At 33.9% G+C, this 23,859-nt stretch overlaps 1 protein-coding gene across 1 annotated transcript in view; it reads left to right on the plus strand.

Moving 5' to 3' along the window:
* Positions 1–23,859, plus strand: part of GLIPR1L1 (GLIPR1 like 1) — a 32,120-nt gene continuing 8,261 nt past the window's right edge. The window contains exons 1-3 of the mRNA XM_036091671.2: positions 1–177; positions 17,569–17,814; positions 20,999–21,099. Coding sequence (XP_035947564.2) covers positions 1–177; positions 17,569–17,814; positions 20,999–21,099 — 524 coding nt within the window. The remainder of the gene's footprint in view (positions 178–17,568; positions 17,815–20,998; positions 21,100–23,859) is intronic.

Raw genomic sequence — 23,859 nt, forward strand, 5'->3', positions numbered from 1 at the left:
ATGGTTCTGACGAAAAAACTGAGTTGCTTATGGACGTTAGGTCTCTGTCTGGTAGCCAGTAAATCGTCTACTAAAGTCCCCTCTATCGAAGACCGGAGTTTTAAAGACCAATGCGTCAAGGCTCATAACGAAATGCGTAGCAAAGTCTGGCCCCCCGCGGCTGACATGAAATACATGGTGAGAAAGAACCGGCTGGGATCTGATTTCTCTGGTTCATCCTAAGGTATCTGGGAGCTAAATTTGATAGACTCATTTGTATGAATTTAATCTGGACTTTCAGCATGCAGTTAAGAATCACGCCTTAGCCGGGCTATCCTCCAGGGTAGCGATAAGAGTGGACGAAAAAGGAAAACTTGAAGCTGTATCTTGCCAAGGCTTAGCTCCCTTTGGGGGGGGGGGGGCGGCGAGGGAGGAAGAAGAATGGGGATGGGGGTGGGGGGAAGGGGTGGAGGGTGGTGGGTCCAGAAGGGAGGTGTTTGGGAGTTGCTTGGTCTTCATCACTAAGGCTTGATAAATGTACTTCGCAACTTCTCACAGCTTTCCCCACCACGCCCCCATATTTTGGCTAGTACTTCCCAAACCGCACAACCAAGATACTTCATATAAAAGAAATAGCACAGGGATGGAGATTCTCTTGTCCTCTTACCTTTTACATTTTATGAACTCAAGGTTGAAACAGTACTACATGTGTAGTATTCATTTTTAAGAATGTTTTACAAGGATGTAAATAGTGAAATCAACATTTGAATATCAGATTGTCATTTCCATGAAAAATAATAAATATGTGAAGTTTAATTCCAAAAACATTGAACTGATGGTGTCTTTTGCAGACTTCCATCATATAGACATTAAGGCAAAAGAGTACTCTACTGAAGAATGAGCATAAAATTGATTATTAAAAATTTATAGATAATAAAAATTTATATATAAGAATTTATAGTTTTTAAATAAATGCTTGACTATAAATTTTATCACTAGAAATTTCCCTTGCATTTCTTCTTGCATGCAGATATATCATTATGAAATTATGAACATAAATGTTGACAGCATAGTTTTGCTTATGTGCTATGCAGATGTAGCTACATTGTAAAACATATCTATTCCAGCTTTCTTCCTTTCTATCCAACGGAAAATAAAATGAAAGTATTATAAAATCACAATTCAGGCACTAAAGTTCAAAACTGCACTATTCTATATGGGAAAGCATTTTTTTGAGGGGAGAGAGGTTTCAACAATGTTTGGGAAACACTTGATTAAACAAAAATAAACTGATCTCTTTAATGCAAAATTGTTAAACTAGTTTAATATATAATATGTACTTTAATCTCCAATAGGTTAGGGTGGTCAATGACATGGATTTGCTATACAGCATTTCCTGCATACTTATTTGAATATTTTTTAAGGACTATCTTATGTCACTAAAATGCTATTTAAATATATATACACATATATTTGTGTATATATGTAAATATATACATCCTATGAATATATATGTAAATATGTACACATATACATATGCAAATATATGTAAATATACACACATTCTATATAAACACCTGTATACGCTATGTTCTCCAAAGGAAGCAATAAAAGGATATACATAATATTAATTTAAATTTAAATAGCCAGCTGAAGGAGAGTGAAGAAAAGACTAGGGTGGAGAAGACATGGAAACAAGCCTTCTTTGCATTTACCTTATTTTATAGTTTTGAGTTTGTAAACGTGCAGAAGCTTTTGTTATTTTACCCTTTACATTTTCTGGTGCTCTTCATTTCTTTGTGCAGATCCATATTTCCACCTAGTATCATTTTCCTTCTGCCTAAATGACATTAACATTTCTTATACTTTGGTCTGTTGATTTTAATCTTATCCATTTTTTATATTATAAAAGTCTTTGTTTCTCCTTAATCTTTTCCCTATCATGCAATTTTATTAACTATATATTTTTTCCAGTTGAACTGAGAAATAATTGACATACAGCACAGTATATATTTAAGGCATACAGCATGAGGGTTTGCTTTACATATATTGTGAAATGATTGCCACAATAGGTTCAGGTAACATCCATCTTCTCATATAGATACAATTACCAAAAAAAAGAATGAAAAAAAGGATAAAAATTTCTCCTTGTGATGAGAACTCCTAGGATTTACTCTCTTAACAACTTTCCTATATATCATATAGCAGTGTTAATCATAATCATCATTGATGTGATGTGGGCCAAGAGGGAATGATCAAGAAAGAAATCTTGAAATGTTTTCGGTGCAAAAAGGGGTTTTTATTAAAGCACAGGGCAAGGACCCAAGGGCAGAAAAAGCTGCACTGGGATTGTGAGGAGCAATTGATTATATACTTTTAAGTTGGGAGAGGGGGCTAAAGACAAAGGAAGTTTCCAAAAGGGTTTGCATATGTTAAAGAGGACTTACAGGATCCTGGAGGTCTGGCTATTGTCAAGCTAAGGTTACTTTTTGCCTCTATCAAAGCATTAACATTAAAACAGTTGTGAGTTGGGCACCTGGGTGGCTCAGTCAGTTAAGCGGCTAAGCGGTAAGCGTCTGCCTTCTGCCTTAGGCTCAGGTCATGATCTCAGGGTCCTGGGATTGAGCCCGGGTAGTGGCTCCCTGCTGAGTGGGGAGCCTGCTTCTGCCTCTGCCTCTGTTCCTCCCCCAGCTTGGGCTCTCTCTCAAATAAATAAATAAAATCTTTAAAAAAAATAAAAATAAATAAAAGTTTTTTGAGGAATCTCCTACTCTGCCTGTCTCAAGTATTCGTCAATGGGCTGCAGGTTGTAAGGAAATTTAATTTTATCCACATTTCTTTTGCTTTCATTCTCCTCATCAATCATGTTGTACATTATATGGATAGTACTTATTTATCTTATAACTGGAAATCTGTATCTTTGGACACCTTTTGATCTCCTTAATTTTTGCTAGATATTATCACTGCGTGTGGAATTCTAAATTGAACCTTAGAGATGTTACCGCACTGTCTTCTATCTTCTCATACATTATTTGTGATGAGAAATCTGCTGGATCATTTTCTTGGTTCCCATGTATATCATATGCATTTTTCCCTTGGTGGCTTTTAAGAATTTCCCTTTATCCTTGGTTTTGAGCAATCTGATGTGCCCTGGTATCACATTGTTCATGTTTCCTGGGGTTCATTGAAATTTTGGGATCTGCAGATTTTAATCAAAAGAGAAAAATTTGAGCCATTGTCTACTAAAATATTAGAGACTCCAGTTACACGTACATCATACCATTTGAAGTTTCCCACAGTTCACTGATGCTCCTTTAATTTTTTTTTCTCAGTCTTGCTTTGTCTACTAATTTTAACATCTGTGTCAGTCCTGGTTTGATTTTCATTGATTGATTTTTCTTCTCATTTGGAGTTGTATTTTCTTGCATCTTTGTATGCAGATAATTTCTTATCAGATGCCAGATACTGCTAATTTTACTTTGTTGGGTGATGGTTATTTTTGTATTTCTATAAATATTCTGGACTTTCTTCCTGTCATGCATTCATGTTACCTGGCATTTTGATCCATTTGAGTCTTGTTTTTAAGATTTGTTGGGCAGAACAAAACAATGGTTTAGGCTAGGGATAAATATCTCCCACAACTAAGCCAAGATCCTTCTGAGTACTCTATACAATCCCCAAGATTATGAGGTTTTCCAGTCTGGCTAGTGAGAAGAGGCACTATTCCCAGGACTGAGTGAGCATTAGGTAATATTTCTCCTACCTTTTTGAGTGATTCATTCCCTGACTTTGGGTAGGTTCCTCATATACATGTGCTAATCAATACTTTGCTAAATACTCAAGCAGGACCCTCTGAACGTCTTTGGAATTCTCTCTCCATGCAGGTCTCTCTTTCCTGGTACTTCTTTATGGCCTGAAAATTCTCTCAAGGCAGTAAGCTGAGGATTACCTTGTTAGTTTCCCTACCCTCAGGGAGCACTGGCCTTTTTTGCCTCATGTTATGTGTGCTGACACCTGCTTTTTCACATATTTTTTTTCAAGTGGGAAGGTAAATCTGGTCCTGCTACTCCAACTTGGCCAGAAGCCGAAGTGCTAACTGCTGGCTGAGTCTTCAACAGGATTCTCCTGTCTTTCACTACTGATCATCCAGGAAAACTAAGCACCTCATTTCTCATGTCAATTTCTATATTTATCAGGGGCACCCAGCTGGCTCAGTTGGTAGAGCATGTGGCTCTTAATCTTGGGGTCGTGAGTTCAAGCCCCACATTGGGTATAGAGATTATTACTTAAACTTAAAAAAAAAAAAACTCTGTATTTATCAGAAAATGGTAGACTATGATGCTATGTTAACAAATAAACCCTGAAAGCTTTCAGGCCTTTTTTTTCCATTTTTTTATTGATATATAACATTGTATTAAAGTGTACAACATGATTCGATATATGTATATATGGTGAAATGATTACCACAAGTTTAGTTAACGTCCATCACCTCACATAGTTACAATTCTTTTCCTTAGGATGAGAATGTTTAAGACTAATTGCTTAGCAACTTTCAAATATACAATACAGTATGGTTAGGTACAGTCACATCATCATGTTTTATTGTATATCCCCAGAACTTACTTGCCTTAAACCTGGAAGTTTGCACCTTTGGACCTCCTTCACCAATTTCACCCACCCCCATCTCGAGCAACCACCAATCTGTTCTTTGTATCTATGAGTTTGTTTTTTTAGATTCCACATATACGTGAGATCATGCAGTATTTGTCTTTCACTATCTGACTCATTTCACTTAGCATAATTCTTTAAACAATATAGGTTTAGTATCTCCCTCACACAAAGTCCAATACTGGTTGGGACATTCTTCACATCACTTCTTCTTCATGCAACGCCATAGGCTGTTTATATCTTGGTTCCATCATGCCAACATATGTTTTTCAGAGTCACCATTGAGAAAGCTAGAAGATTGTATAGGTATTTGTATAATGAGACCTGAAGGTGATATATGTCATTCCCACTCATATCCGTCTGGCCAGAATTAGTCTGATAACCCTAACATGCTTGCATTAAATGTCTCAAGCACAGACTGCTTTTATGGTCATCAGGTATTTATTGATTGATTGATTCATTCATTCATTCATTTATTCATTCATTCTTTATTCCTTCCCTCCCATTAATAGAACAATTCAAGGCCTCCTCCAAAGGATAAAGCCCAATATCTTGTTCAATTACTGAAGCAGAGTCTTAATATCTCTGAGTGGTATGCAACGACCCAACAAGATTGGTTGTGGATACTCTTGGCCTAGCGACTGTGTCTGTCCTCCACACAAACAATATTCAATGGCAGCACAAGACAAGACAACCATAACAAACACTTCTATTCAGAAAGTGGAAGAACGGGAGCCACACAGTAATCATTGGTTCAAAATGATTCTGCAATCTTTAGATAGGAGATAGTACTATACTGGAGGCCAAAAAAGTTTTTTTGATTGGAGGAGGTAGGAGTTCCCTAGTCCATTATTTTCTGTGATACCTATCTTCTCCCTCTAAAATGTTCTTCCTTATCTGTCATCCTCCTTGGCCAACTTGAATTGGGTATTGGGAAATATGCCATCTTTGAGCCATAGCCTTCTCAGACTGCTTTCTGCCCATGGAAGTTTAAGGTCCAATGGTCATTTAAAGTATCCAACATTCACAGACTTTTTTCATAATAGGTTTCCAATATCTTTGGAAATACATCTGTCTCAAAAGCTCTGAAGGTCTTTGAGCTGTATGCCTCCAGTCAATTCCAAATACCAATACCCACACTTAAAGTACCAGTTAGAGAAATTTTCAAGTCTTTTTTTGTTTTCTCACTGTGGTGTTTTTCTTGTTCATCTTAATGCCAGTTTTCTTGAAATGTGAGTTTTGGGGAAATGGATACACCCTAATCTGTTCATTTGCTGAGGCACTGTTTAATCAATTAAGAGGATTTCCTTGGAGTTATATACTTCATCTCTTTGTCCTGAGCTTTTCTAATCACATGAAAGTTTTAGGACATGTCTCTCAAAGACTTTTTAACAACTCATATCTTATTATATGCTATATAGAAGCAGTCTCTTTTCCATGTCTCAAAAGCCCCACATTTCTTTTTTTTTTAAGATTTTATTTATTTATTTGAGGGGGGCGGAGAGAGAGCACAAGCAGGGGGGGCAGCAGAGGCAGAGGGAGAAGCAGACTCCCTGCTAAGCAGGGAGTCTGATGCAGGGCTCTACCCAGGACCCTGGGATCATGACCTGAGCCGAAGGCAGACGCTTAACCGACTGAGCCACCCAGGTGCCCCCAAAGCCCCACATTTCTTGATTCTAGCTTTTATTTCTGCTTCCAAGCTGGCCAGTTATTTTACTCCTAAAATAATCTTGTTGAACACACACTACAACTAACAAACACTGTTGCTCTGTTTTCCAATCTCTGCTTAGAGCTTCAAGTTCAATGAACTCATGGTCTCCCTCCTGAGTTATAGATCACATTTTTTCAGATGTTTTGGCCCTGAATCACATGGATTCCTGCCCCTGACATAAGTTTCCTCACTGTTTGCCAGCTAACTATTAAATTCCCCACATGATTCAGGCAAGCTTACCATCATTTGTGGGCTAAAGGAAGAATAAAAATGGAAGCCTACAGTCTCATTGTTTGCTCGTAATTAAATCTTTATTTAGTAAAGACTGTGTGGTTTTCAGGGATTTCACCTAACTTGTTCAGATCTGGATTTGATCAGAATAATTTTGCTAATTTTCATTAATGTTATCAGTAACTAAATTTTCATTTCTTCTGAAATAATTGAAACTCTATTAAAATTAAAAGGCAAAGTTATAATGGATGAATAAAAATTTTACATATTTAAAAAATGTTTTTTGAAAATTTAAGTCTTCTTGTATATTTTTATAAACATAAAATTATTCACCATTCTGGTGTTCATGTCCATCTAGTGGTCATTTTATAATACACCGTGTTGGGGAGGGGGGTATAATATCTAATGTCTTATAAAATCTGAGCCCAGAGCAGGGCTCCTTCTTACCTAGGTCTCAGGGTGGTTTGAATTTAGATTTTTATTATGGCTTCACTCTACTTCTAGCAGTAAGTTTTATGAGGCTAGGCTAGGCTGTGGTATAAAATAAACCCTGAAATGTTAGTGGCTTAATAAAATTTAATTCTTTACTGGCACAGGTTGTAGAGAAGGTGAGTCAGGATTCAACCTCTCTTGGGGGTACAAGGGGGAGCCCCCTACCCCAGCTAGCACATTGACAGGCAATATGACAAGAGTTCCCAAAGTCATTCATTGGATAATTGCTTTACCAATGTAAAGAATAAATATCTACTGATTTCTTGCTATTCTAAAATAAGAGGTTTAGCATCATCTTATTTTCTTCTCATTTCTTCCCCATATTTTTGTTGAATTAATATGACATTTATATTCAGATTGCTGTTCTTCTTAATTGCAAATGTTTGTTATGCTAAAAGTGACACAAATAAATTTTAATATAGCAAGTGTTGGTGAGGTTATAGAGAAATTGGAACTATTGTACACTGTTAGTGGGTATGTAAAATTGTGCTGCAGCTATGGAAAACAATATGGAGATTACTCAAGAAATTACACTAGAACTACTATAAGATCCAGAAATCAGGATCTTGAAGAGGGATCTATACTTCCATGTTCACTGCAGCACTATACACAATTGCCAAGATACAGAAACAATCCGAGAATCTATCAACAGATGAATGGGAAAGGAAAATGTGGTATATACATGCAATGGGATATTATTTAGCCTTAAGAAAAGAAGGAAATCTTGTCATCTGTGAAATAAGTCAGTCACAGAAGGACAGATGCTGCTACATGATTCTACATTTGAGGTATCTAAAATAGTCAAACTCATAGAAGCAGAAAATATAATAGTGGTTGTCAGGGCTGGGAGGTGAGGCAGTAGGGGGGATTGGGGAATTGTTATTCAGAGTTTCAGTTATGTTAGATGAATAAGTTCTAGAGATCTGCCATATAGCATAGTGCCTATAGTTAACAATATGGTATGGGGCACTTGAAAATTTGTGCAGAACATAGATCTCATGTTAAATATTCTTACCACAAAAACAAACAAACAACACCAAAGGGACATAAGGAAACTCCAGGAGGTGATGGTCATGTCTATTACCTGGATTATGGTGATGGTATCATGGGTGTTTGCATATGTCAAAACTCATCAAATTATACACATTAAATATGTAAAGTTTTTTCTATATCAATGATACCTCAATAAATCTGATTTTTTTCAGTATTATTTTAGTTATTTGCATCATTTCTTATAATCCTTTCAGGAATTTTGAACATTGACTGTTATACTATTTTTATTACTCATTATCATTCTTTTTTATATTATCCATATATAGCATAAATTCTGCAGTAGTGTACTGACATATCCCAACATCCTCCTGCCCTCAACCCTATGCACAATATACCGTTTCTTGTCACAGCACAAGTACAAGCATCATGATTATATAAACACCTTTTTTAAAATATAGTGTGGAAACTCTCCATCACATGAATCTATTATAATTCTCTTTGTTTTTAGTTTATATTTTGAAGAATTTCTTAGTAGGTTTTTTTATTCCTCCTTGTGTAGAGAAGTTTCAGTGATATGGATGTAATTCATAATATAAGGACTTTTTATCAGAAGAGCTTGCAGAGTGTACTGGAGTTTAGGTTAGGCAGAAGACAGGTGATTGGGCTTTTTAAAATTTATGTCTATAAGCATGTCAAATTCTTCTATTTACATGTTAAGGCAGAATATTACTCAATAAAATTTTTCCTGAACAGCTAGAGACTTAATAACAATTGTTAGGTGAAAGCATTGCCAGATCTAAGGAGACATTAAAATATTTTTTCTAGAAAGATGTTTAATTACATTATTCAATCAGGGGGAAAATGAGCTTTATAGAGTCCCTGGGATTCTAAAATGCAAATAGATTTTTTTTAGTTATACATACATCTAGATAATTATAATTTATACATATTATGTGTGTTTGAACTGGCTTGAAATACATGTTTTAAATGCATATAATTCCTTACCCATCAGATATTAATTAGAATGAGAGAGTAATTTTCTCTTGTACCATACTTTTGATAGGGGATGATTTGGTACAAGATATTCTACATTAGAACTATGGGGTTTTTTTTGTGTTTTGTTTTTTTTTATTATGTTATGTTAGTCACAATACAGTACATCATTAGTTTTTGATGTAGTGTTTCATGATTCATTATTTGCGTATAACACCCAGTGTTCATTACAACACGTGCCTTCCTTAATACCCATCATCGGGCTAACCCATCCCCCTACTCACTTCCCCATTAGAACTATGTTTTAACTAATATATATATTTTTAATATATACGAGATTTAGGGGCACCTGGGTGGCTCAGTCGGTTAAGTATCTGACTCTTGGTTTCAGCTCAGGTCATGATCTCAGGGTCGTGTGATGGAGCCCTGCACTGGGCTTCACCCTGAACATGGAGTCAGTGTGAGCCTCTCTCCCTCTCCCTCCCCCTCCGACCCTCCCCCTACTTGAGTGCTCTCTTTCTCTCTCAAATAAATAAATAAATAAAATCTTAACAAATAAAAAAATATATACCAAATTTAAGCTGGTCTTTTTTTTTTTTTTGCTTTTAAAATGAAAAAACCTCCCAATGATTCAGGCAAAAAACTAGGATTCTCAAAGGTGTTAAGAGGAGGTAACACCTCCAGAGTCTATAGCTAAATTGAAATATCTTGGAAAAGGAATGAATTGCATAAAAGCTATAGCTAGGAATATATTAAGTGAAAATGCCTGGCTTGAAAATACTTGTTTGCTATTGCTGATTTCTTGTTTGGTTCTGCAATTGTATCTGTCTTATAGTAACTATGAAAAAAATGGATGTTCTATGTTTGTGGTATCTTACTTCTTCCAAGTATGTATAATTTTTGGTGAGGGGTGGTATATGAGAACTCATCACTCAGTCTATTCATTTTTTCAGAAAAGTAAATTATGAATCATCCTCTAGGACCTGCTGATGTCTCTCTTGGCTACTGTAAACAAAGTTTTTCATGTAACTATTTTTGTAGTTTGAAGGAATATGAATGATTAAAATATCAAAAAATATAAGTAGTTAGCCAATGAAATTAGTAGTATGAATTTAAATATACAATCTTAAAATGGAAATGAAATGTCATTTATTTATTTCCATTAAGTCACCCTAATTGTAATTTTTAGTCTTCACGTTGATAAGGGTATTAAAAATGCAATCTTAAACATTTTAGGGACTCCTTTCTCCCCATTATTATACAAAAAAACCTTGGGTCTTTGTTCCAAAAGATAGGGGAATCATTTTAATAATCAAGTCAATAATCATTATTATCCTTCCAAACTAGTCACCATTGGGATGCCAATATCACTATCCTTCCAGGTTTGGACATGATTCCAGGACAGTTCTATGACACTGGGAGAACTATGTTAGATAGTCTACTTTCCTAGGCTACCATCCTACTATTCCCTTTGAAATCTTGCTGTATGCTCAAGGCTATGATTCTAATACTGGTAGTAGCCTTTATTTTTAGCTACTTAAGCTTTCTGCCATGACCACAATTCTTGAGGCAAGGAATTACAGAGAACCTATCTACCTGCTGGGAATGTCTTTTTTGGAGTTATGAGATAGAAATGGGATGTACAATGAGCAAAAAATTTAAAAAATCATCTTCCTGACATGAGTAGATCCATTTGCACTATCCCTCCCATTAAGTATAGATAAAAACCTCAGATATTACATATAAGACAAATATTAGAAGACTCTTAAAGTTGTAAAGAAAAAAAGCAGAAAACGTAGCTAGAGACGCCAAGACTCAAGGATTGACACAGGGTGAGTTCCATGTATTTCCTTTTTGACTCCTGTATATCCTGGACTAAGTATGAAAGAAGCCTAAAATCCAGAAATACCAATGGATACAGAAAATAAAACCTCAAGAAAAGACTGCTCTCTCTTGACAAAGAAAAAGGCAGTCTAGTAAGGAAGAAACCTTTTTTTTTTTTTTTTAAACAATAACCATCCTATTCTGGACAAATAACAGTGGTGGTGAGGAAGGGAAGCAACAACGCTCCTATCTTTTTTAACAAAGGCTAAGTGGAGAGCCTAAGCTATCATCCTTGACTGATGCTAGTAAACCACCCCTCTTACCTCCTCTCTACCAATGTTGTGCCAGAGGAGGCTAAGTGAGGAAGCTTCTAGCCCTCATGAGGCAGTAATATGGTTCCCTTTCCCTTCTCAGCCAGGGTTATCAGAAGAAGCCAATCATGGAACTTGGATTTTTACTACCACCCAGCAGTAATGAAGTGGCCCTCATAACAACCTTCCCATCGTATCAGTGGAGGCCATGTCAGGACTTCCAGTCCCACAAGGTATTGAGATACTCCTTCCTCTCCTGTGGTATTGGCAGAGGCCAAGTAGGGAGCTTAGATTTTCATCCCACCTGGTGATAAAAAGGCAACCCTTACTATCCCAGTGGGATGATGATGTCAGCAAAAGCAAAAGGGGAACGTAGATGTCCATCTCCTTCCAGTAGCAACAAGGTATCCCACAAGGATAGTAAGAGTGGGAAGCCTAGACTTTCATCCACCAATCAAGTGATAAAGAGGCAGTATTCCTTTTTCCCCACTGGAACAGTGTTAGTGAAGTTCTCCTAAAACAGGAGGATTAAGTAAAATCTAGAGTCTCATAACATAAAACTCAAAATATCAAGCATGCAATGAAAAATCACTTATCCTACCAAGAACCAAAAAAATCTCCACATGAATGAGAAAACACAACAGATGCCAACACCCAGATGACACAGATATTAGAATTATCTGACAGAAGTTTTAAAGGACTCATCATAAAAATGCTTCAAAGATCACTCATAAAAATGCTTAAAACAAATGAAAAAGTAGAAAAGTCTCAGCAAAGAAATGGAAGTTATAAAGAAGATTTAAATGGACATTATACACCTGAAAAGTATAATAACCAAAATAAAAATTCACTGGATGGAGGTGCCTGACTGGCTCAGTCAGTAGAGCATGAGACTCTTAATCTTGGGGTCATGAGGTTGAACCCCATGTTGGGTGTGAGATTACTTTAAAAAAAAAAAAAAAACCTCACTGGATGGGCTCAATAGCTGAATGAATACGACAAAAGAAAAAATGAGTAAACCTGAAAATAGAACAATAGAAATTACCAAATCTGAACAATAGAGAGAAAATGGACCAAAGACAAAAAAATAAACAGATCATCAGGAATCTATACAGCAAGAACAAAATATCTATTCATGTCACTGGAGTCCCAGAAGGAATGGAGAAAGATGGGGAGGGGCAGAAAAAATATCCTAAGAAATAGTGGCTGAGAACTTCCAAAATTTGGGTAAAAACATGCACAATAAATCTGAGTGAAGCCCATATATGATGAGCCCAAAGAAATTCATGCCAAGATACATCATAATCAAACTTCAGAAAATTTAAGACAAGGAAAAAAATTTAAAAGCAGTGGGGAAAAAAAAAAAACAATGCATTACCTAAAGGAAAACAACAATTTCAATGTCATCAAATTTCTCATCCAAATCACAGAAGCCCAGAGGAAGTGGTACAACATTTTCAATTTCAATTTCAATTTCAAAGAATAGTCAACCAAGAATCCTACCCAAAGAAAATATACTTCAGGAATTAAGATGAAATTAAGGAGCACTGGGTGTTATATGCAAACAATGAATCATGGACCACTACATCAAAAACTAATGATGTACAGTATGGTGATTAACATAACATAATAAAATGGTGATTAACATAACATAATAAAATTAAATTAAAACAAACAAACAAACAAACAAAAAAACACTCTCAGATTCGAAGAACTAAATAATTTGTCATAAGCAGACCCATTCTAAAAGAATAGCTAAGAAAATTTCTTCAAACACTAAGACAATGATGAAACAAGACCCTCAGAATATCAGGGACGAAGAAAAAACAAGGCAAAAGGTAAAAATATGGGTAAATATAACAAAGTATTCTTCCATTATGTTTTCTAAATTAGGTTTGACAGTTGAAGCAAATTTTATAATATTGTTTGATATAGTTCTTAATATATGTGGAAGAAATATTTAAGATAATTATATTATTGGTGGAGTGAGTGGTAAAAGAACATAAATGGAAGCAATATTTCTATACTTCAGTCAAGCTGGTAAAATGCTGACCCCAGTAGTTTGTGAAAAGTTACATAAATTATGTAATATCTATAGCAACCACTAAAACATATATATATATATACTAAAAAACACTATGGATAAATCAAAGTGCAATTCTAAATAATGTTCAAGTAGCTCACAGGAAGGCAGGAAAAGTGAAACAGGAATGAAAAACAAAGGGATAATTAAAAATAAACAATAAAATGGTAGGATTATGCTTTAACTTATCAATAAGGACATTAAATGTAAATGGTATAAATACATCAATTAAAAAACAGAGAATATCAGAATGAATTTTAAAAAAAAGAACAAAAACATGAGCCAACAATATGCGATTACCAAGAAACTCACTTCAAATATAATGATATAGGTAGATTGAAAGTAAAAGGTTGGAGAAAGACAGGTCATATGAAAGTTAATCAAAAGAAAGCAGGAGTCGCTTTATTAATATCAGATAGAGTAGATTTCAGAGCGAAGAAATACACCAGAGAACAACACTACATAATGATACAACAATCAATCCATCAAAGAAATTTTAATAAAAAATTTGTATGCTCCAAACAACAGACCTTTAGAATATAGGAAGGAATACCAATAGAACTGAAAGAAGAAATAGAAAAGTTCTCAATTACATTTGAAAATTTCAACACTCTGCTCAACAAGCAGACAGAAAATCAGCAAGGATATAGAAGAACTTAATACCATTAACCAACTAGGATCTAACTACATTTATAGAAGACTGCACTCAACAACTAAGTAATACACATTCCTTTGAAGTGCCTGTGGAACATTAACCAAGATTGACCATATCCTGAACCATAAAGTGAAAACAACAAATTTAAGACAACTGAAATTATATAGAGTATGTTCTTAGAACACAATGAAATCAAACCAGAAATCTATAGCACAAAGATAATAAGAAATTCTTTAAACACTTGGAAATTAAACACACTTATAAATAATCCATGGGTCAAAGAGGAAATCTCAAGGAAAACTTCAAAATACACACTGAAAATACAATATATCAAAACCTATGGAATACAGCCATAGCAGTGCTGAGAGGGAAATGTATAGCACTAAATGGCTATATTACAAAGGGGAAAGCTCTTAAATAATCTAAATTCTATCTAAAGAAACAAGAAAAAAGCAAAATAAACATGCAGAAGGAAGAAAATAATGGAAGAGGAAAAATCAATGTAAGTTGCAAATTAAAATGATAGGAAAAAAATCAGTGGAATATAAAGCTGATTCTTTGAAAAGATTAATAAAAAAGATAATGGCACAAATAACCAATATCAGGAATGAATCAGGCATATTATTACAGATCCTTCACGTGTATACTATGAACAACTCTACAGATTTTTGACATTCATAAGCAAAAGAAAAAACAAACAATAAAAAAAATTTTTGACCTAAACTTTACATATTATACAAAAATTAGAACAAATGTAAAACACAAAACTATAAAACTTTTAGAAGGGAAAGTGGGGAAAAGCCTCAGAATCTACAGCTATTGAGGCTTCCTAATATGGCAGATTACTTTGATTATACATGACATCAAAACTGCAAGTTAAAAAAAAGTCAGTAAGTTAAACCTCATCAAAATTAAAAACTTTTGCTCTTTAAAATACCTTGTTAATACATAAAAAGACAAGCTACAGAATAGCAGAAAATATACACAAACCACTTATCTCACAAAGAACTGCTGTCTAGAATATATATAAAGAACTCTCAAAACTCATCAATAAAAAATAAAAGAAAAAAGAAAATGAACAAGATACTGAAGAGACATTTCACTACAAGGACACACAAATGGAAAATATGTTCAACACATTAGCCATTGGGAAATACAAATTAAAACCACAATGTGGTATTACTGCACACCAATTAGAAAAACTAAAATAAAAAACAGTGACAACATCAAATATTCAAGAGGATGTAGAAAAACTCTATCTGTCATACTTTGCTGGTGGGAATGTAAAATCTAAAATGTTGCAGCTGCTCTAGAAAATAGTTTGGCCTTTTATTCTAAAAAAACACATGTACACTTAACATATGACCCAACAATTGCCTTCTTAGGGCACTTTTTCCTTTTCCTTTTTTCCCAGAAAAAGGAAAACTTAACTGCTACACAAAAACCTGTTCACACACATTCATTGCAGCTTTATTTGTAATAACCCAAACTGGTAAACATCCAAATTTCCATCAGTAGGTGAAGGTTAAACAAACTGTGGTATATCCATACTGTGGAATACCACTCAGCAATGAGAAGGAATAAACTATGAACACATGGAACATTATGGACGGATCTCAAGGGAATTCTGTTGAGTGAAAAAAAAACAATCTCAAAATGGTTACATATCGTGTCTGTTTATATAACATTCTTGAAATGACAAAATTATAGAGATGGTGAACACATTAGTGATAGTGACTAGATGGGGGAATGAATGAGTATGACTTTAAAACATTAGTATGAGGAATCATTGTGATGATAGAACAGTTTGTTATGTATCTTGATCATGGGGGTGGTTACTTGTGATAAAATTGCATAAAACTACACACATACACACACAAATGAATGCATGTAAAACTACTGAAATCTTTTTTTTTTTTTTAAAGATTTTATTTATTTATTTGAGAGAGCGAGAATGAGAGAGAGCACATGAGAGGGGGGAGGGTCAGAGGGAGAAGCAGGCTCCTCGCTGAGCAGGGAGCCCGATGCGGAACTCGATCCCGGGACTCCAGGATCATGACCTGAGCCGAAGGCAGTTGCTTAACCAACTGAGCCACCCAGGCGCCCAAACTACTGAAATCTTAAGGTCTGTTGATTGTACCAATGTCAATTTCTTCATTTTGATATAGTTTTATAGTTACATAAAACATTATCGAGGGGGAACCAGGCAAAGTTTGTGCAGGACCTCTGTGTACTATTTTTGTAACCTCTTGTGAATTTACGATTAATTTGAAATAAAAATATTTTAAAAATTCATCTTGCCAGGGGCTGGCTCAGTTGGCAGTGCATGTGACTCTTGATCCTGGAGTTGTAAGTTCAAGCCCCACATTGGGCATAGAGCTTACTTAAATTAAAAAAATCATCTTGCCAATAATACCTACATTAAGATGTTGCCACTCTTGTCAAAAACTGATTCTGGACTCTATTCTGTTTCATTGGGATATTTGTCTATCCATATTTTATACCAATACCACAATGTCTTTGTGTAGATTTATGATGTCTTGATATCTGGTACAGTAAGTCCTCTAGCCTTGTTTTACTTTTTAAAGATTGTCTTAGCTATTGTTGGTTCTTTGAATTTCTATATAAATTTTGAAATCAATTTCCACCAAAAAAAAAGCTACTTGGATTTTTTTAGAAGTGGATTAAATATCAATATCCAATCCTTTATCTATATTAAATCTTCCCATTCATAAACATTTTACATATATCCATTTATTTAAGTCTTTACAAATTAATCTTAGTGATGTTTTTGTAGCTTTTTTAGTGTAGAGATTTTTTTATATCATTTATTGAATTTATTTTTATATATTTGTTATATTTTAATTATTTGTTTCTGAAGTATATATGGGAATATAATTTTGTATATTTTCCTGATATCTGGAAACTGATAATTTCACTTTTTTCCCATAGTTTTGTTTGTGTATTCATTTGAATTTTCTATGTACCCAGTCTTGTTATCTATGAATAATAACAGATTCCAGTCATTATACATTTTATGTCTTTTTTCTTATGTATTTATAGCTCACATATTTTATTATACCAACTAACTTCCTGTATTATTTTAAATAGAGAAAATGAGACATCTTGTTTCATTCCCAATCTTGGGGGAAAGCTTTCAATATTTCACCATTATATTGATGCCTGTTGTAGCATTTTTTGTTTGTTTTTTTGGTTTTGGTAGATACTCTTGATCAAATTAAGGAAATTCTATTCCTGGTGTGCTAAGAGGCACTTTCCCTTTTTACTTATAAATGGGTACTCATCTTTCACTTATGATATATTTGCATGACCCGAATTACTAGACTGTGAACTCTTGACTTACTTAAATCACATTCGAATATATTTGTTGAGTGCCTCTAGTGTACAAGGCCATCTGCAAGGTATTGGAAATTCAAAGATAAACTGCCATAGAGTGGGTACTAAATGTTTCTGAAGTAGAACTAAAAAAATGAATAACTGTAAACATAATACCAAAAAAATCTATATTTTATTAAAATAAACTTAAACAAAATTGTATTACGATCATTAGAATAGCTTTAATCCAAGCAAATATGCATGATTCAATTTAAATTATTTTATCTTTCAGACTTGGGATGATGGTTTAGCGAAGGTTGCTAAAGCGTGGGCAAACAAGTGCAGATTCAAACACAACTCCTGTTTATCAATATCATACAGATGCCATCCAACTTTTCAATTTGTTGGAGAAAATATCTGGTTAGGTGGATTAAGCATATTTTCACCAAAATTTACTGTTGTTGCTTGGTTTAATGAAACCGAATTTTATGATTATAATACCCTATCATGTTCCAAAGTTTGTGGCCATTATACACAGGTAAATATTTGACATTTTGTTGATTAGTTCTTATTTATGCACATTTCTATCAAAAGAGAATTTTTTAGCATTTTCTTTTGAGTTTCTTTTGAGTATCTAAAAACACACCTTCATTTGGAAGGTATTTATACTGGAAATAGAATTCTATGTACTGGAATTTTTTGTTTGTTTGTTTCATTTGTTTGTTTTTCTGGACTTTAAAAATCTTACTCCACTGTCATCTCACTTGTATTGTTTCCAACAAGAAATCTACTATAATCTTTTCTTTATTCCTTTGTACTTTATGTGTCTTTTTGCTCTCACTTTTACAATTCTTCCTTTATTACAGGTCGTGAGCAATTTCATAATAATGCACTGCAGTTTTTTCTGCTGCAGTATAACGAGCTTCTTGGAACTGTATCTCTATAGTTTAAATCAAATTTTGAAAAACATTTGCCATTATTTCTTCAAATATTTCTGTCATTCTCGTTTGCTACTCCCTTGCAGAGTTGTTACTCATGTAGAAGGCCACTTGAAGTTTTCCACAGTTGACTGATGTTCTCTTCTCTCTTTTCCTGATTTTTTTCTTCTGTGATTAATTTCAGATAGTCTTATTGCTTTATCTTAAGTTCACTAATCAATCAATGACCGTATCTAGTATGTTTAATCTTTCATCTAGCTTTTTAATCATATGGGATACAGTTATAATCATTATTTTAATGTTTTCCCTCCCAATTCTAGCATCTAGGTTAGTTCTGGGTTAGTTTCAATGGACTGATTTTCCCTCTTCATTGTGGGTCAAATTTTCCTGCTTCTTATCATGCTGCTGGGTAAATTATATTATTTTTGGGAATTATTTTTGGAATATTATTATATTCCCAAATTTGTAAATTTTGCCTTGTTGAATGCTGGGTTTATTTATATATCTCTAAATATTCTTGAACTGTCTTCTGGAATACAGTTACATTACCTGAAATTTTTAAAATTCTTTTGGTTCTTGCAAAGCAAGATTCTTGTGCATACTCTACCAATGCCCTAGAAATTGGTATTTTCCAGTGGCTAGTAGTAACAGGCTCTATTCCTGGCCCTGTTTAAGTCTTAGCATCTTTCTTCTAGTTTTTAGAATGGTTCTTTCCCAGGCCTCAGGTAGTTTCTTCACATACATGCTGATTAATGCTCTGCTGAATTGACCATGAGGATTCTCTGTAGATCTCTACAGTTGTATCACAGTGAGATTTTCACCTCCCCAGTACTATATTCTCTAAACTCCTGCCTTCTTGGTCTCCCCAATCAGCTCTGCCTGTCAGTTGTGTGAATCCATCAAGCTTCTGCTGGTTTCCTAACTCCCAACCCCCCAGCTATGGCCTGGAAACTCTCTCAAAGCAATAATCTGGGACAATTGTACTGCCTGAATCCTTTCCCCTCAACTCGCAGAGGGTGTTATCCTTTTCAAGATACTGATGTCCACTTTATTTCTCATTATTTTCCAAGTATTCTGGTTATTTCAGTGGGAATTTTTGGTGAGAAGTGGAAGTCGCTTTTAAACAAAACCAATCCTAAAAATGGCACTGAACTCGTAGGAAGCTCCATTTAAGCAATAAAAAGGGCTAACTTTCTTCTCCAAACTCACTTATCTGTATAAGATGTATTAGTATATAGTGACTTAAAGCAAGTCATTTTTATCAGAGGAGCACTGAACAAAGAGATTAGCAGCTTCCATGTTCCCCTTCTATTCACTCATTGTCCAACAATAGGACACTGTAAGTCTGGAAACCCTTTTCAGGATAGATGTCTGCAAAGAATATGGTTTGGCTACTGCTGGGAAAATCAAAAGAATGGAATCCAAATGTCAGGTGTACTGATAACAAGCCGAATGTTATATCCCTAATATGGCATTAAGACTGACTCACAGCCTTTATATAATCCTTTGTCTCTCTCTTTTGCTTCAAGTCAAAAGGAACCTGTTCCCAAATACTCCTTTTCCACTATCATTGCTACATCAGAATTGGAAGCTCACTCCACACTGGCTAATTTACACATATGCTTAAATAATTAGGAATGAGTGCATTCTTTCTACTTGTTCAGCAACTATATCTTGCTTAATGTTCTAAACAAAATGAGCTAAAAATTTCCCGCATTTACTATGTGCAGATATTCATATTGAAGTTACAGCCAATGTTCATATTGTCACATCTAGTCCCTTTAATGAAAGCAATACATTTTAAACCTACACAGTCAATATTTACTTTTACCATTCTCAAAGCCAAAACAGAATCGTAACTTAGATACATTAAGCAAATAGAATTTCATTGGAGTAGCCACATACTCATGAACCAAATTTTAAACATGAATTCTTGGAAAAAATGTATACTTGCAATTGTATGGCTTTTTAACTTTTTGAAACATTCAAAAGGAAAAGGATATTTTAAGGATCAAGCTTAATCTCATTTTATTAAGTAGGAAACAAGCTCAGAATTGCTGTCAGTCTCTAAAGCCACACACATGGTTAGAAGCAACACTCATCTCTTACTTCTCTCTTACTCTTCTCTCATCTCTTACTATTACTAAAGAAATAGTAATCTTCACTCTTTTCTCTCTCTCCTGTCTAGTTTTCCATAGGAGTCATCTTCATTTTGATAACTTTACTATTCTTTGCAACTAGACAAAAATAAAGATACATCATCTCTGTGGCAGGCATCTTTTGCAGAAGACTCATTATGTTCTTAATCTCTATTCTTATCTGTCTCTTGTTTACTTAACAAAGGTAAGAACATGGTTAAGACCACAAAATTTAAAAAATGAAGTAGAATTTTTCTGAGAAAAAGAAATAAAAGTTTTATTGTTTTCATTTATAGTCTGATTTTGATATCATTTATATAATGAAAATTAAAATATATTTTAATAGAGAAAATTAAAATATATTTCATAAGTCATCTAGAAAAAATACAATTTTGTCTTTATGGTATATTCTCCTTTCGATTTATGAGAATTAACAGTGAGGAAAACTAGATAGATAGGCCTCAGGAAAGTAGCCTTAACAAAATAATTGTTTTAAAGTTAATATTAAAAACTAAGAAAATAAACAGAGAGTATAGTTATGTGCATTCATTTTTGGTAGCATGACAAAGATTATACCTGCTCCCATAATACACTGTTTGCATAAAGTTGTTTTGCATATTTTATTTTAAAATTCCTTTCCTTATAGGTAGTTTGGGCCAATTCATATAAAGTTGGTTGTGCAGTGACAATGTGTCCTAAACTTGGGGGATTTGAAACTGCAATATTCATATGCAACTATGGACCTTCGTAAGTTATTTTGCTATTAAAAATATTTTAAATTAAAAGAATTATTCCCAAAATAGAACCTTATACTAAAGGGACAAGTATATTTTTAATAAGTTGAAGTCTCCCTCTGTAGTGCTACTCAAGAAATACATTAAAATAGAAGGTGGTGAGAGAACATTACCTTATGTAAAATATTATACCTGTCATGAAATACTTAAACTTGAGAATGAAAATTATGGAAACTGTTTAAGTTAAAAAAAAAGAATATAAATACATTGCTACAGTAATATCCAAATACTTGGAACACAAAATAGATTGGCAGATGTTTCTCTAATATGACATAACCGGGATGAGTAAATGATTGAGAATGACAGTGAAATGCACATTCTTCTAAGAAAAGACTACCATAATTTTTAATTGCCTTGCTAATAGTTTCATATATATATGGAAATATAACATTAGCCTATGGGAGTCCCCAAAAATGAATTCTGGAACTCTAATCCCAATAGATCTGTACAAGGAAGAAGATAAAAATCAGTTAATAGTCCAACTCTTTTAACAACCAAAAATTTTTTAAAATGTATAAAAAATGAAAACACAGGCAAAGAATAAATATACATAATTTGCAAAAAGGATCTGAGATGTGCCAAAATTGCTATGGAGAAGTACAAATGTATATATCTCTGTATTTTCTTTGGTTGCCTCTCAATCAGAAACAAAAACAAGAAGGACAAATTCATAGCCTTAAAACTTCAAGCAAAGTACAGTTTTTATAAATACCAGAGAAATTGCAGAACTACTGAACACTTATTTATTATCATCCAAAATAGAATATATAGGGAAAACGAATCCAAAAAAGATAAAAAGAGCATCAGTTATCTGTGAGGTAAGTTTAGGCAGAATTGATTTCCTGAACAAGGCAGGGGCAGAAAATATTTTAAGAAATATAGCCCAAAACTTTCCAAGCTTAAGGAAAATTATAAACTCCCAGAACCAAAAAGGCTAACAAATCCCAAGTCGCAAGAAACATGAAGAAAACTATACCAACTCACTTTATAATAAAACATTTCAAAACCAGTAATAAAGAGAAAATCTTAAAAGCAGTCAGAGAACTAAGACATGTCACATACAGAGGGACAAAGATAAGGATGACAGCAGATTTCTCAGTGGGAATAATGTCAGAGAGAAAACAGCAATATCTTTAAATACTGGAAGAAAAAAAAATTGTCCCCTGAGAATTCTATATCTTTTGAAAATACATTTCAAAATTAAAAGATTTTTTTCAAACCACTGGAAATGGTAACTACATGAGTAATACAGTTTGTCTTATTATTTAATTCTCTTCCAAGGATAATTGTTTAATCAAAGATAATAGCAATGTATTATGAGAGTTACAACTACATAAAATTAAAATATGTGCTAACTACAGCATAAAGGCTAAAAGAGAAAAATCTAAGTATATTAAGATTCTTCTACTCTGTTAAGTGCAATAATTTAAACTGACTGTGATAGGTAAAAGATGCATACTATAAGCTCCAACTACTTAAATAATAAAACTACTTATAGCAAAGGCATCAACAAAGCAGATAAAATTAGATTTAAAAAAATATTGAATTAATCCAAAGAAAGGCAGAAAAAGAGGAAAAGGGGAACAAAGAACAGAGGAGATGAATAGAATAAATAAGATGATAGCCTTAAACCTAACTATATCAATAATTACATCGGGGTGCCTGCGTGGTTCAGTCAATTAAGCATCTGACTCTTGATTTCAGCTTAGGTCATGATCTCACGTTCATGAGATCAAGCCCCATGTTGGGCTCCACGCTCAGCCTGGAGTCTGCTTGAGATTCTCTCTTTCTTCCTCTCCTTCTGCCCCTTCCCCCCTACACACACCCACTCTCTCTCTCTCAAAATAAATAAATAAAATCTTAAAAAAAAATAATCACATCAAATTTAAATGATACAAAAACCCAAAGAAAAGGCAGAGATTCCAAGATTGGATAAGAAATCAAGAACCAATTATATGCTGCCTACAAAAGCACATTTTATTTTTTTTAAATTTTATTTTTAAGTAATCTCTACACCCAATGTGGGGCTCAAACTCACAACCCTGAGATCAAGTCACAAACTCCACTGACTGAGCCAGCCATGTGCCCCTACATAAACACACTTTAAATATAAAGACAGAAATAATGAAAAATCAACCACAAGAAAAAGATATGTAAAGAACATAAATACATGGAGGTTAAATAACATGCTACTAAACAATGAATGGGTCAACCAAGAAATCAAAGGGGAAATATAAAAAATACATGGAGACAAATGAAAATGAAAACACAATAGTCCAAAATCTTTGGGATACAGCAAAAGCTGCGCTAAGGGGGAAGTTTATAGCAATACAGGCTTACTTTGAGAAGCAAGAAAAATCTCAAATAAACAACCTTACACCTATAGGAGCTCAAAAAGGAAAACACAACTCAAAACCAGCAAAAGGAAGGAAATAATGAATATTAGAGCAGAAATAAATAAAATAGAAACTAAGAAACAAAACAAAACAAAAACAACCCAATAGTACAAATCAATGAACCAGAAGCTGGTTCTTTGAAAAGATAAACAAAACTGATAAACTTTAACCAGACTCACCAAAAAAAACAAAAAAAAAAGGAAGACTCAAATAAACAAAATCATAAATGAAAGAGGATAAATAACAACTGATACCACTGAAATACAAAGGATTATAAGAAAATATTATGAAAAATTATATGCCAACAAATTGGACAA

Source organism: Halichoerus grypus, chromosome 6 (assembly GCF_964656455.1).
Source record: "Halichoerus grypus chromosome 6, mHalGry1.hap1.1, whole genome shotgun sequence".
Lineage (NCBI taxonomy): Eukaryota > Metazoa > Chordata > Mammalia > Carnivora > Phocidae > Halichoerus > Halichoerus grypus.